The 15,223-nt window shown below is 47.7% G+C and overlaps 2 protein-coding genes across 4 annotated transcripts in view; both read right to left on the bottom strand.

The window, feature by feature from the left end:
• Positions 1 to 2,926: 2,926 nt before the first annotated feature.
• Positions 2,927 to 10,011, bottom strand: LOC139223166 (sialoadhesin-like). The gene is made up of 7 exons (XM_070855138.1): positions 9,863 to 10,011; positions 8,946 to 9,118; positions 8,051 to 8,287; positions 7,174 to 7,449; positions 5,988 to 6,230; positions 5,125 to 5,259; positions 2,927 to 3,033 (listed from the first exon to the last, which is right to left on the bottom strand). The coding sequence occupies exons 1-7, from the start codon at positions 10,009 to 10,011 to the stop codon at positions 2,927 to 2,929; spliced, it is 1,320 nt and encodes a 439-aa protein (XP_070711239.1).
• A 1,406-nt stretch (positions 10,012 to 11,417) lies between these two features.
• The window catches only part of LOC139223299 (sodium/hydrogen exchanger 9B2), an 8,546-nt gene continuing 4,740 nt past the window's right edge, over positions 11,418 to 15,223 (bottom strand). The window contains exons 6-14 of one of the 3 annotated variants that reach the window (XR_011585963.1): positions 15,103 to 15,184; positions 14,082 to 14,175; positions 13,892 to 13,998; positions 13,666 to 13,815; positions 13,333 to 13,441; positions 13,074 to 13,210; positions 12,458 to 12,632; positions 11,913 to 12,376; positions 11,418 to 11,746 (exon numbers count right to left, since the gene is read on the bottom strand). Coding sequence is in view for 1 of the 3 variants with exons in the window: in XM_070855278.1 (XP_070711379.1) it covers positions 12,288 to 12,376; positions 12,458 to 12,632; positions 13,074 to 13,210; positions 13,333 to 13,441; positions 13,666 to 13,815; positions 13,892 to 13,998; positions 14,082 to 14,175; positions 15,103 to 15,184 (943 nt within the window). In the remaining 2 variants the exon portion in view is untranslated. Of the gene's footprint in view, positions 12,377 to 12,457; positions 12,633 to 13,073; positions 13,211 to 13,332; positions 13,442 to 13,665; positions 13,816 to 13,891; positions 13,999 to 14,081; positions 14,176 to 15,102; positions 15,185 to 15,223 lie in introns of all 3 variants that reach the window. The other 2 variants (XR_011585964.1, XM_070855278.1) reach the window with 2 other exon arrangements.

Here is a 15,223-nt window from a genome sequence, read left to right as displayed (position 1 = left end):
ACACTCTCAGACACACACTCACACATGCACACACACACTCACACACACTCTCACACACTCTCACACACACACTCTCACACACACTCAGACACACACTCACACATGCACACACACACTCACACACACTCTCACTCACATGTTTTCTTAAGATCCTAAATCCACCAACAGCAACAAGAACAAGAACAAGAAAAAGAAGCCCAACTGACAGACGGACTGACAGTCTAGTCTTTCTAGTGTTTCCCTCCTCGTTCCCTCCCTCCTCCTCCTCGGTGGTGAGCCCTGTGGAGCAGAAACAGAGGTGAGCTGTTATCACCACTATAGTTATTGTAATGATCATGATGGCTGCCTGCCTCCACACACTCACCCCTGACCTCCACCCTGCAGAAACACACTCACCCCTGACCTCCACCCTGCAGAAACACACTCACCCCTGACCTCCACCCTGCAGGAGCACCTGTGGCTCCTTGTGTCTCCGTCTCTTGCAGCTAAAACCAGACAGGTGTAGGTTCCTGCATCGTCGACGCTGACGTTCTTCAGAACGACTGAAGCGTCTCCGTCCTTCATCAGTGGATCTCTGAGCTCCACCCGACCGCTCACATTCGGATGCTGGTAGGATGTGTAGGAGGGCCCTTCCCTGTTGTAGAAGACACACCTCCCCAGGTCAGGTCTGCTCCACTCCACCCAGATGATGGAGGATCCTGTGGGGGCTCCACACTGCAGCGTGACGTCCTCCCCAGGCTGCACCACCAACACCACCTCCACCTGCTGCTGCTCTGGAGGAGGAAGCAGCAGTTAGTTTAACAGCTCCACCACCTCCTGTACCTCCTCTGCACCTCGTCCTCCTGCTCCCATCTCCTCCAGACGTCTGCATTCATCAGTCACTTCCCATAAAAGTCTGTTTGATTGGAGGTGACTCAACGACTGAAGGATTCAACCACCGAACGCTCTGAACATCACGAGGAGAAGCATCGCTCTGCTCCCTCTCTGCTCGCCTCACTTTAGGAAGGAGGGTTGATGGTCCAAGCTGGTATCGTGCAAAGAGTTCATGACTTCTCTTCTTGTTCTGACCCTCAGCCATCATCTTTTCCTGAACCCGAACACACAGCGGCAGGGCTGCTGCCTAAAGCTGCGGGGCTCCTGTGTCATGTGACTGTTAGCACAGCTACTAGCTCCAGTGTTAGCTCCAGTTAGCACAGCTACTAGCTCCAGTGTTAGCTCCAGTTAGCACAGGTACTAGCTCCAGTGTTAGCTCCAGTTAGCACAGCTACTAGCTCCAGTGTTAGCTCCAGTTAGCACAGCTACTAGCTCCAGTGTTAGCTCCAGTTAGCACAGGTACTAGCTCCAGTGTTAGCTCCAGTTAGCACAGCTACTAGATCCAGTGTTAGCCCATTAGCACAGGTGCTAATACTCTTTTAAAGACTCCCTTTTACTGTTTGTTTTTTTCTGAACTGTGATCTGCTCAACAATCCACAGCTCTTTACATGAACTGAATATTAATATAATAGTAAATCAATATTCAATTTAAATCCCCCGAACACACACACACTCACCTCCTGCAGCCTCAGTAAATCTCCACAGAGACGTGAAGACCAGCACAAATATCACTGCAGCCGCCATGACAGCAGTGTGTGTTCACTGTTTGTCCTGAATGATAGAAAGCTGTCAGATTTTATACTTTATAAAAAGGGGGGGGGGGGGGGGGGGGACTCCTGTTTCTGGGAAATGAGAGCAGGGTGAACTGGGAGGACAGGTTTAGCCTGTTCAGGCGAACAGAGTTCAGGTGAAGCCTTCTGTCTTCTGCTGGTAGAAATCAGTCCTCTAAAGGGACATGGGTGAACTGACAGGTTTTTAAAAGTCAGAGCGTTTCGGTTTGTGTTTCTGTACGACGACAGTAGAGGAGTCAGGTCGGCCATGTTGGAACTGGGGACACTGCTGCTTCACTGGCAGGTCGTCACCTGGCTGCTTTGGATTCATTTCATTCAGGAATAGTTACAAACATCCGGCCGACTCCACGGCTGCAGGTGGATGGACACGAAGCCAAGAAAGGAGACATGCGCTGCAGGAAGTAGACCTACACTACAGGAAGTAGACCCACACTACAGGAAGTAGACCCACGCAGTGCTGAGACGGCGCCCGAGCTGTTCTGCTGAAGTTGCAGTTGAATCGCTTGTATGAGCTCTCCTCAGGAATTAGACCGTTACAGGTGTTGTACAGCGTGTCGGAGTGAATCATAGAGGTCATGAACAGGAAACACATGAACCCAACCACAGCAAAGAAACACAGCACGGCAGAATATGAAGGAAGGATTCAAAGGTTTATCTCAGCTCATGAGATAAACCATGAGCAGTGACACGACCAAGCAGGCGGAGCACAAGTTCAGCCAGCAAGCAGGACTGTGCAAACCTCAACATGTGACTGTTAGCCAGTTAGCACAAACATTAGCCCAGTTAGCACAAGCATTAGCCCCAGGTAGCACAAGCATTAGCCCCAGTTGGCACAAACATTAGCCCAGGTAGCACAAGCATTAGCCCCAGTTAGCACAAACATTAGCCCAGTTAGCACAAGCATTAGCCCCAGTTGGCACAAACATTAGCCCAGGTAGCACAAGCATTAGCCCCAGTTGGCACAAACAGTAGCCCCAGTTAGCACAAGCATTAGCCCCAGTTAGCACAAACATTAGCCCAGTTAGCACAAGCATTAGCCCCAGTTGGCACAAACATTAGCCCCAGTTAGCACAAACATTAGCCCAGTTAGCACAAGCATTAGCCCCAGTTGGCACAAAGATTAGCCCCAGTTGGCACAAACATTAGCCCCAGTTAGCACAAACATTAGCCCAGTTAGCACAATCATTAACTATTAGTTCATTTTTTTAAAATTAAAATTTATTTTAGAAAACACGTGGAGTCAGACAGTCGAACAGTTTAGCTTAGAAATGATGCTCAGTGGTGACATCAGCAACGACATCATCGTACGGTTGGTCCGGCCCCTCCTCTTCGTCGCTGGGAGACGTCATGGAAACGGGCGTGCTCTTTCCTACCGGGTTAAGTAATAATTTTAGTAAATCATCCAAACAAACACAAAACAAACTAGGGACACTTATTGACCCACTGATTGATTGATTGGAATATTTAACCAGGTCGAGGAAACAGGAGCTGAATCGTGTCGAGCTGTTCGTTTGTGCAGAACTTTGTTTTATAAATACAATGATTTCACTTTAATTGATGCAAATGAATGTAACAATGTGCCAAACACATTAACTACTAACTACTAAATACTAACTACACACTACTAACCACTAACTACTAACTACTCACCACTAACCACTAACTACTAACTACTAAATACTAAATACTAAATACTAACTACTAACTACTAACTACTAACCACTAACTACTCACTACTAACCACTAACCACTAACCACTAACTACTCACTACTAACCACTAACCACTCACTACTCACCACTCACCACTAAATACTAACTACTCACTACTCACTACTAACCACTAACCACTAACTACTCACTACTCACCACTAACCACTAAATACTAACTACTCACTACTAACCACTAACTACTAACCACTAACCACTAACCACTAACCACTAACCACTAACTACTAACTACTCACTACTAACCACTAACCACTAACCACTCACTACTCACTACTCACTACTAACCACTAACTACTAACCACTAACTACTCACCACTAACTACTAACCACTAACTACTCACTACTCACCACTCACTACTAACCACTAACTACTCACTACTAACCATTAACCACTAACTACTAACTACTCACTACTAACCACTAACCACTAACCACTAACCACTAACTACTCACTACTAACCACTAACTACTAACCACTAACTACTCACCACTAAATGCTAACTACTAACTACTCACTACTAACCACTAACCACTAACCACTCACTACTCACTACTCACTACTCACTACTAACCACTAACTACTAACCACTAACCACTAACTACTCACCACTAACTACTAACCACTAACTACTCACTACTCACCACTCACCACTCACTACTAACCACTAACCACTAACTACTCACTACTAACCATTAACCACTAACTACTAACCACTAACTACTCACTACTAACCACTAACCACTCACTACTCACTACTCACCACTCACCACTAAATACTAACTACTCACTACTAACCACTCACTACTAACCACTAACCACTAACTACTCACTACTCACCACTCACTACTAACTACTAACTACTAACCACTAACCACTAACCACTAACTACTAACCACTAACCACTAACCACTAACTACTAACTACTAACCACTAACCACTAATTACTCACTACTAACCACTCACTACTCACCACTCACCACTAAATACTAACTACTAACTACTAACTACTCACTACTAACCACTAACCACTAACCACTAACCACTCACTACTCACTACTAACCACTAACTACTCACCACTCACTACTAACTACTAACCACTAACTACTCACTACTAACCATTAACCACTAACTACTAACCACTAACTACTCACTACTAACCACTAACCACTCACTACTCACCACTCACCACTAAATACTCACTACTAACCACTAACCACTAACTACTAACTACTAACTACTAACCACTAACTACTCACTACTAACCACTAACTACTCACTACTCACCACTAACCACTCACCACTAACCACTAACCACTAACCACTCACCACTAACTACTAACTACTAACCACTAACTACTCACTACTAACCACTAACTACTCACTACTCACCACTAACTACTAACCACTAACTACTCACTACTCACTACTAACCACTAACCACTAACTTCTAACTACTAACCACTCACTACTCACTACTAACCACTAACCACTAACTACTAACTACTAACCACTAACTACTAACCACTAACCACTCACTACTCACCAGTAACTACTAACCACTAACTATGACAGAAAAGCCCGTAGAGGAATGAGGATGAAGCTGTCGACACACCTGAACTTCTTTTACACATTTAGAGCTGAAATCATCACGACACTAAAGCTGTCACTGAGAACTGATCCAGACTGATGAGACACGCTGGCAGCTGATTGGTGGGCTGGGCCGGCGTACCTGTGGGCCTGTGGCGGCACAGAGAGCACAGCAGGACGGTGGACAGGAAGTACGGAGAGACCAGCACCAGGCGGCGGATCAGCATCAGCACGTACGGGGTTAAACCTGCGGAGGAGGGAGCCGAGCCGAGAGGATCTAAGACCAACAGAGGAGATACACCTGGTCAGGTGACAGGAAGTACAGCAGACACGCCTGGTCAGGTGACAGGAAGTACAGCAGACACGCCTGGTCAGGTGACAGGAAGTACAGCAGACACGCCTGGTCAGGTGACAGGAAAGGTCTGAGGCCTCAGAAACACAGAACAGCAGCGTCACGGTTCAGATCTGAGCAGCTGGTGACATTTTCACACTTTCTGGACATAAAATCTGGAAATTAGTTCCAGGTTTCGACACATCTCCTCATTTCCATCCACCTTTTTATGCAAATTTCAGAAACCAACTGAACGTGTCATGGTTCAGCAGGTTGTGTTTCCTCCAGACCACCAGGTGTCGCTGTGCTCTCTGTTTTCAGCCTCACCGTTCATGAAACTGAACAAACAGCTGCTCGCTAACTGCAGTTTTCTCACTCTGGATTATTTCTAGTATTTGGTGCTGAAAGTCGAGCACCTCAACTGGTTTTAACTGTGTGAGCAGGTGGAAACAACCTTAAAATCCATCTGGCCCCTCAGACGCAGGTGAAGAAAGTTTATACCAGGAAGTGGAGCTTTATCGGCCTCACGCTCCGCAGAGCAGCTTTCATAGGAATGAATGTAGACGTCCACGGTCGAACACTGCGAGCCCTCCCTGACTCCACTAACTGTGGCGGCGCTGGCCAATCAAATCAATGCTGCGGATGCTAAGACGTGAGATGAGCAGCCTCCTGACCTGTGACGTAGACCCAGCTGGGTGGAGACTCTCCTTGGCCGCTGATGTTACACCTGTAGGAACCTTCATCAGACCTGGAGACTCGGCGGAGGGTCATGTGACCTGTGGGCTCCGCCCCGATGAGGCGGCCATCTTTATAGAAGTGAGCTGGGAGGTGGGAGGACGTCTTTGTTCTGCAGAGCAGGGTGACGTTCTGCCCCTCCGTCACAGGGAGGACGGGACTCTGCAGGATCACCGGCTGATCTGAACACGGAGGAAGAAAACGTTACTGATAACACAACAGATGACTTCACTGTAGACTCTTGGGTCGCTGGTGTCGCTGGACATGAAGCCACAGACATTTCCTGCATCAGTGAGCTGGTTGTAGCAGCTGTTCACAACTTCAACGTTAGCCTCATGCTAACGTCAGTTACTAATACAGCCACCGTTAGCATGCTAACAGCTCACCCATGGGGGCCCAGTGTTGCCAGGTGTACAATAATTATCGTATTTGTACAATAATTTTGCCCTCTGTACAATCAATCAACCAAAAAAAGTAATTTGTTTAGCGTGAGATATGAGCACCTGGATACAGGTGACATTGGTCTTGGAATAACGAGCATGATTGGCTCAAAAAAGTTAACCTGCTGTGTCAGTTCCCTCACGGTGGGTGGCCTCATGATTCAGCTCATTGGTTCCCACCTGTCATCTGTTTATGGGGGACACATTAGTGTAACACAACTAAACTGGAGCACGCAGCAGTGGACGAGGACGCTTTTAAACACATATAGAACGACTGTATTTGACTATCGCCAACAGTAAGCTTGTTATTTTGGTTATGACGAGTGGACGATAATTTACCCCAAAATACGATAATTTTAAGTCTGTGGTTCGATAATTCTACATTTCCCACCTGGCAACACTGTGGGGGCCCCACAGCTCCCTTTCCTGGGCCACATCAGTCGGCTCTGTTGGGAGAACCTGATGGGAGGGCAACCACCGGTCAGCTGTTACCAGGGAAATGGAGTTACGGCTGTGAAAGACTTTAGATTTTGGTGAAAGGTCCACGGTTGGTTCCCTGAGGGACTCCGCTGTGCGTCGGACGGTTCTCTGCCTCCTGCTGATGGACACCATCACCTCTGACATGTACTAACATACACCCTAACAAACAGCCCCTGGGGGCAAACAGCCCTGTTGTTGCTCCTACCGTGAACGCTGACGCTGACAGAGTTGCTCCGCTGCCTGGCAGCAGACTGGCACCAGTAGACGCCGCTGTCGGACTGCTTGGCGGTCTGGAGGGCGCAGCCAAACGAGGTTCGAGTCCCCCACTGCTCCCCGCAGCCGGACAGGACGTTGGCCGAGGCCCTGACGATGCTCCACCCCCGACGGCTGCTGTTGGCGCCGCAGCTCAGCGTCACGTCCTCGTACTCAAACAGCTGCGACGAGTCGGGCAACAATGTGAGAGACGGCGGCTCAGAGTCTCCTGAGGACGAACACAGGCCGTCAGTACAGTCACACTTCAGCTGCTCTAATATCAATCTATCCAATAATAATCTATGATCATAATCCATAATTAATACTGCCCGCAGGACGCTGGCCAAGAAAGGACAAGAACCCCCCCGTACCTGTGTGCTTCTATTAGCAGCACATTTAGATTTTTTTAAATGTTTTCAATGACTTAACCACATTCTTCCTCCAAATGACACAAAAGAATCAAAAAAGCTAAATGATGATCGTTATCCTGTTAGCTAGCTAGCTAGCTGCTAGCCATTAGCCACATAAAACAACCAAGGTCACCGCAGGATGTCACGAAAACAAACCTGTGACGTCTGATCGCAAACACTGTGCTGTGTTTCAGAACATTTACAAAGGAAAATATGTGATCATTTAACATCTGAACACATTTTAAATCTGATCCTCGTTCCGATCCGTCCCAACATCACTCAGCAGCTTTTAGCGACAAATCAATCGGCCGGGAGATTTATTGGCACTGACTCTTCTCACTGGATCGTTACACCGGCATGTAAACAGATAACCAGAGGCTGAAGATGCTGAAATAAATAAAGTGAGCAGAGTGACTTTACCCCCCAGCAGCAGCCAGCTGGACTCAGACTCTTCACCGATGCCACATTTGTAGGAACCTTCATCAGACCTGGAAAAGTTGTGGATGGTCATGTGACCTGTGGGCTCGGTCCTGATGAGGGTGCCGTCTTTATAGAAGTCAGCCGGGATGGGGGAGGACGTCTTTGTTGTGCAGCGCAGGGTGACGTCCTGCCCCCCCGTCACAGGGAGGACGGGACTGTGCAGGATCACCAGACCACCTGAACACAGAGGAACCACTTGAACACAGAGGAACCACCTGAACACTGATGAACCACCTGAACACTGATGAACCACCTGAACACTGATGAACCACCTGAACACTGATGGACCACCTGAACACAGAGGAACCACCTGAACACAGAGGAACCACCTGAACACTGATGGACCACCTGAACACAGAGGAACCACCTTAACACTGATGGACCACCTGAACACAGAGGAACCACCTGAACACTGATGGACCACCTGAACACTGATGGACCACCTGAACACTGATGGACCACCTGAACACTGATGAACCACCTGAACACAGAGGAACCACCTGAACACTGACCTGAACACTGATAGACCACCTGAACACAGAGGAACCACCTGAACACTGGTAGACCACCTGAACACAGAGGAACCACCTGAACACTGATGGACCACCTGAACACAGAGACAGACGAGTCCAGACTCTCTTCCACTGGTCTGTTTGTTCACACATGAACCACCTGACAAACCCTGGTTACCTTTCCTTCAGACCCCTGAGCTGTGTGAGTGCCTGGCCCAGTTTTATTTAACCCCCAGCATGAACAGAACCCCCCCAGGACAGACATGAGGGTGTGTTCAAACTGAATGTGATGAAGGTGGAGGAGGAGGAGGCCTGGATCTTACCGGTGATGCTGATGTTGACGGCGTTGCTGCTGTGTCGCTGGTTGGACTCACACCAGTACACGCCGCTGTCCGACTCCTTCACTGTCTTGATGTAGCAGGAGGACGAGCTCCTGCTGCCCCAGTCTGAGCCACACTGGGACAGGACGGGCTCCATGGTGGGAGCAGCCCCCAACCTGAGGAGACGCCACAGTTTAACCCTTAGAGCAACAACGAGCTCCAGGGTGGCACCTTGTTCAGTCTGGCTACGGTGATCAGGCCTCGTTCTTCTTCTTGATCAACACAAAACATGCATTTTTTAACTTGGAAGACTGCCGTTCGTTTCCTGTTTTCTGTTTTTTATTGTTGTTGCTATGACAACAAAGCTGTGTTTCTAACGGGATGAAACAGGCCTCGTTTCTTCTTCTGCTGCTTTAAATGTGTTTCTAACGGGATCAAACAGGCCTCGTTTCTTCTTCTGCTGCTTTAAATGTGTTTCTAACGGGATCAAACAGGCCTCGTTTCTTCTTCTGCTGCTTTAAATGTGTTTCTAACAGGATCAAACAGGCCTCGTTTCTTCTTCTGCTGCTTTAAATGTGTCTCTAACAGGATCAAACAGGCCTCGTTTCTTCTTCTGCTGCTTTAAATGTGTCTCTTGGATGTACTTCCTGCTTTGTTGTGCTGCAGCTACAGACAGCAGCTAAAGTCACAGTCAGAGTGTTTCTCCATCCCAGATGAACCTCTGGTCGTCATGGTGTTAAAAACCCTCTGAGCGGCTGACGTCTGGCCTGGTGCCCCCCCCCATTAGAGAATAATACTGATGTGCTGCTGGAATATACCACTGACAGTCTGTAGGGGGGCTTTTATTTTGAAAACTGAGCGGCTTCTCTTGGCCGTTTGTCTGTTTTCTCATGATGATTTGTCTGATGATATAAACTGACCTGTTGCTGTTGTGTCTCCACACCGTCCACTCTCCAGAGCCGAACTGTTCACAGCTCACAGAGAGCTCCTCATACTCGAAGTACTGACCCCTGCTGGGAGACACCGTCAGCGAGGCTGGAGGAGACAGACGGAGGCAGAACGTTAGCATCCTAACAAGACATCATGTGCTCATCGTTTTCTGGACGGTACCACCAGTTATTCTTCAGAGTCATATTTGTCTTCCTGTTTTGACTTCCTGCTCGGCTCCCGCGTCATAGTTTCCACTAGAGGGCGCTGTCAGTGGAAGCGGGAGGTGGTCTCTGTTTGCAACAGGCGAGCCGTTCTCAGACTGACAGGAAGTGGTGGGCGACAGGTGGCGGGCAGCAGGCACACATGAAGGTTTATCAGAAACTTTAGACTTTACAATGACACCAACGTCCCAACACCTGGACCGGGGAGTCAGACGGACTCCTTCCAGAGGAGCAGAACAAATCCTCACATCACACGCTAAAAACAACCAGTCACACATTCAGGAGGCGTCGGTCTTACCAGGACTGAGGGACGACACCCTGCAGGAGCTCAGCAGCACTGAAACACACCAGATCACTGAGTGAGTGTGTGTGTGTGTGTGTGTGTGTGAGTGTGTGTGCAGAGACACACACACTCACACATGCATTTGACCACTTCATTGTTCAAAACCATCACTAAAACGTGAGAACTTCACAATAATTCAGCATCTTGTTTTCCTTTGAAATAATCCACCCAGTTCAGTGAACATACAGTGAAACCTCTCGTCCTCCCCCAGCGAGTGTTCCTGACCCCCCAGCACTCGCTCGTACTTACGGAGGGAAAGCAGCGCTGCCTTCATGGCCTCTGCAGGCTGAAGCTGAGGCTGAAGCTCTGACCGTCTGGCTGCAGACGGTGTGAAAACAGAGGTAAAGTAACCGCGGGGGGGTGGAGGTGGTGGGGGATGTGAGAACAGCCCACAGCAGAGCTGGAAACATAACTGTTATCAGATGTGGTTCTGGGTGTCATTCAGTATTTATCTGATGCTGTTTGTGTCTTATTAAGGTTCAATCACAGAGAGACAGAAGATCCGTCAGATCCACAGAAGATCCATCAGATCCACAGAAGATCCATCAGGAGTCAGAAGTCCTTCCAGAGGAAACATGGTTCACCTCCTGCTCCTTCTAAAGGACAGACAGACAGACAGACAGACAGATATGAAGCTACAGCTAGCAGCACGTCAGGCTGGTTTCTGTCTGTGGTCTGAGATGGTCTGAGGTGTGAGGGAGACAACGTGACACGAGCAGCAGACAAACAGGAAATGCTCATTCTTTGTGTGAAGACAAATTCCTGTCTGAGTCTTATTATGTTGCACTCACCTTTAAAAAATACATCCTTTTAAAACATCTACTTATTTATCTTTTCTGCAGCGTTGGTCTGAGTGTGTGAGTGTGGAGCGAGCTGTGTGGACGGTACCCTGTGACAGGACGAGGGGCGACACGATCATCACGAGAGAAATGACATCAATTACAAAGAAGATCATTAGAATGTGTTTTAATGATTAGCAATAATCAGATTTAAGAAGAACTCCACTGTAACGTCCCTTTTGGATCTCCATCTTTATCTGTCCATAATATGAACTCTTTATCTCCATATCTAGATAGAATCACTTCTCTGTGAGGATCTAGAAACACTTATCATCATGCGCTCTTGTTACGCTGATTAGCATGCTAGCTAATCAAGTAAATGATTACTTGTCTCACCTGTACAACATACAATCATAGAATAACAACAACTAAACTGATGAAGAATATCTGAAGATGAAGCCAAGTGTGACAAATAAACAATAACTTTGAGGAGAATTAATAAATGTAGCATGCTACGTGTGCGTTAGCTAGCTAACTCATCATGTATTCTGCTTTAATTTGCCCCACTGCTAATGAGCTAACGTTAAGGTGTCTGTAAATTAATAATATGTGGCTACTGATGCCACATTGGTGTCATGCTGAAGCTACTGTACCAGTTTTATACACATTATGTCAACATCAGCTCAAAGCATCCAACCTCCAGAACACAATCTGCACATCATGGTGAGTTTCCACCAGCGAACACAAATGAAATGTAAAGAATTACAAGAGTAAGTCAGATAAAAGTGAGTCTGTTGACATAGTAAAATTACATGTATTTGGACTTGATGATGTAGTATGGGAGGATATTTGTCCTCTTTTATTATCAGTCGTCCTGTCGTATACATCAGAGGGAACACATCGATACCTGGACATTTGGCTAGTGACATTAGCTAGCAAACATTAGCATTAGCATGACAAAGCACAAAAGAAACACAGCAGGGATAGAAAAACCACATCAGCCACCAGAGAAGGTTTCCTTCAGGTGTGTGTGTGACATGGAGCTGTCTTTTGTTTCGTCCAATCAGAAGCCTCATAACTTGCTCTCAAGGGTCACATTGTCTTTTTCTTGACCAATCCCATTGCTGGTTGGAGTCGTGGTTCCGCCCTCGGGGTCGTCTGCTGAGATTAAAATCAGAAATGTCAGAAACCTGCTCCTCCATCTACAGTGTAAATAAGGCTGTGGCTGGTCAGGGCGCTGACCTTTGACCTGGCGGGCCAGGAGGCGGGGTCCTGCCAGTCCGATACCCAGCGCTCCGATGGGCGCTGTGCTCAGGATGGCTAACACGGCTAACGTTAGCACGTCCAAACCGAACTTGATCAATGTCTCATTGCCCTCCTCCCTCGCCATGTCTAACGCCTTGGAGCCGATGGCCGCCTGCCACAAACAAACACACGTGTTTAATACTCATGTCGTCATGATCAAGGGGGTTCTGGAGGTTCTTTATAGGGTTCTACAGGTAACTTTGGAAGATTTTAATGGTCAGCAATTCCATTGGTCCTTTAGAAGGATCTATGTGTCCTTCAGGGGTTCTCATGTTGTCACTGAAGAGGTTCAGTGGTTCCTTTACGGGGTTCTGGTGCTCAATGAGGAGGTCGTTCTAATGGTCAGTCATGGTCTACAAATCCTGCAGGTTATTCTAGTGGTCTTTTAGAAGGTTCTCGTGGTGATTGGGGAGCTTCTTTTGGTCCTTTGGGTTGTCCCAGTCATCATTTATAAGGTTCTATTGACCATACTGGAGGTTTTAGGGGTCATTTAGGTGGTTCTTGTTGTCAGTGATGAGGTTCTAGGGGTCCCATCGCTGTAGTAAACACAAACCTGAACGGTTGCTTTCGGCAACCAGGCCACAGAGATGAAGAACTTCTCCTTCAGGTTGAATCCTCCAAAATGAACCAAAAGGAAGGTGACGAGCAGGCGGATCACCAGGCCAATACTGATGCAGGCCAGACCCAGACCTGGACCCAGAGAACCCAAGAGACCGACAAAGATTGTTAGAAAAATTATTGAAACGGTAAAATGTCCACTTGGTTTCCAGCTACTGAGAACAGGTCCAAATGATACTCTGAATGGTTCTTACCGACGGTGCTCGGGCTGAGGGTTGCTATGGTGATCTCTGCTCCAATCAGACCAAAGAGGAGCGGCTGGAAAACATCCCATGACCGACCCACCATGGCCGCCACGGGGGCCTGGATGCAAGATAAAGTAGACATTTAGTGTTTAATGTTCCTGCCTAAACCTAACCAACCTGCCGCTGAAAGCTCACAGTAATAAAACAGCCTTTCTCCTGGTTCTCCTGGTTCTCTTGTACTTAAACCCTCCTGCCACCACATCCAGTGTGACTGGACCAGGAGTAAATAGCAGCACCCAACATTTACTTATGGTGACTTTTTAAATGACACATGTAAAGTACCTTGTCGGTCTTCCAGCCCAGAGCCGCCAGGAAGGCCAGCACCAGCGTGCAGAGACCACCGGCGCCGGCAAAACCAATAACATGAGTGAAGAAGACCGAAAATATGGACAGACCCAAGAGTACGAGAGTCCTCGTCAACACCAGGTCCTCCTGCAGAGAGACAGACGGAGAGAAAATTTAAAGAACCAATTCAAAATAACACAAAACAACATCACACCACACTCACCTGGTCTTTGCTGGGGAAGCAGCACAAGAACAGGCCGAGGATCATCCCAGCGATGATCCCTCCCACCACCTCCAGCAGACCCTTCAGGATGTTCATCCATGTAGAACCTGCAGAACAGACGCAACACAGTGAGGCAGAAGTGGAAGGAACAGAGCAGAGTAAGAAACGGACTAGAGCAAACAGTACAGACCGGTAGAGAAGGCGATTCCCAGGCAGGTAGAGAACCCTGTTATGGCCAGAATATCATCAAAACTCCCAGCAGCCATCAGCAGGGTGGGGATTCCCTGAACAGGACAGGACATCAGTAGAACGCTAACAGAACATCACAGAACATTAATGATAACTACAACAGGTAAGTTCCTGGGGTCCTGTTAGTGATTCTAGTGGTCACTGAGGAGGTTCTAGGGATCATTTACCATGTTCTACTGGGCCTCGATGATTTTAGAGCTAAAGGTACCTGAACACCGACGGAGTGGTGTGTTAGTCCTTGAGGAGGTTCTAGTGATCACTGAAGGGGGTTAAAGGTGGTTCTTGTATTAACTGAAGGGCTTCAAGCGGTCTTTTTGGATGTTTTTTGGAGGGTCTAAGGGTCCTGCAGGAGGTCGTGGTTGTTATTTAAAGGGTTCTAGTGCTCCATTAGGAAATTTGTATAGGCACTGAGGGTTGTCAAGGGATCTTTCAGGAGGTCCTATAGGTGGTTCTTGTGGTAATTGAGAAGGTTCTAGGGGTCCCTAGGGCAGGGTTTAAAAGTCTATGAAAAGGTCTGTAAGTCTTGTGGGATGATCTACTTGCTGTTCCACACACTTAAAGAAACCCTGACAAGGAGGTTGAGGGGGTTCTAACGGTCCCTGAGGGGATATAGATGGTTCTTGTGGTCAATGAGGAGGGTCTTTTAGGATGTTCTACATGCTGTTGGGAGGTTTTATGGCTCCTAGGAGATTCATATGCCCATTGAAGAGGTTGTAGAGGAGGTTCTTGTGGTCACTAAGAAGGTTTATGGTCTTCTGAGAACTATAGTGGTCATTACAGACGATCTTGGGGTTCTAGCAGTGACCAAAGAGGTTCTAGAGGTTCTGTGGGTGGTTATAGGCACCATTCAGACGATTCAAGCAGACAAAGAGGTTTTTAGGGGTCTTTAGGTGGTTGTTGTGGTCACAGAGGGTTCTGTGTGTTCTGTAGTTGGTTCTAGTGATCATCGCCCCACTGGTTACCTTCTCCACTCCGTATCCTTCCCTCTGCAGGAGCAACATCGAAGGAACCACGACTGCCGGAGAGACGGCCGCCAGGACGAAGCTACACACACACACACACACACACTTATCTATTTCAGTG

Source organism: Pempheris klunzingeri, chromosome 23 (genome assembly GCF_042242105.1).
Source record: "Pempheris klunzingeri isolate RE-2024b chromosome 23, fPemKlu1.hap1, whole genome shotgun sequence".
Lineage (NCBI taxonomy): Eukaryota > Metazoa > Chordata > Actinopteri > Acropomatiformes > Pempheridae > Pempheris > Pempheris klunzingeri.
This window is presented reverse-complemented; position numbering and strand designations above follow the sequence as displayed.

Coding starts and splice junctions, on each gene's coding strand:
- LOC139223166 (XM_070855138.1), bottom strand. CDS start 10,011: ATGCTAACGTTCTGCCTCCGTCTGTCTCCTCCAGCCTCGCTGACGGTG. Junction 6,231..7,173: donor TGTCAGCGTCAGCGTTCACG/GTAGGAGCAACA, acceptor CTCCGTGTTCAG/ATCAGCCGGTGATCCTGCAG. Junction 5,260..5,987: donor CAGCTGGGTCTACGTCACAG/GTCAGGAGGCTG, acceptor TGTTGGTCTTAG/ATCCTCTCGGCTCGGCTCCC.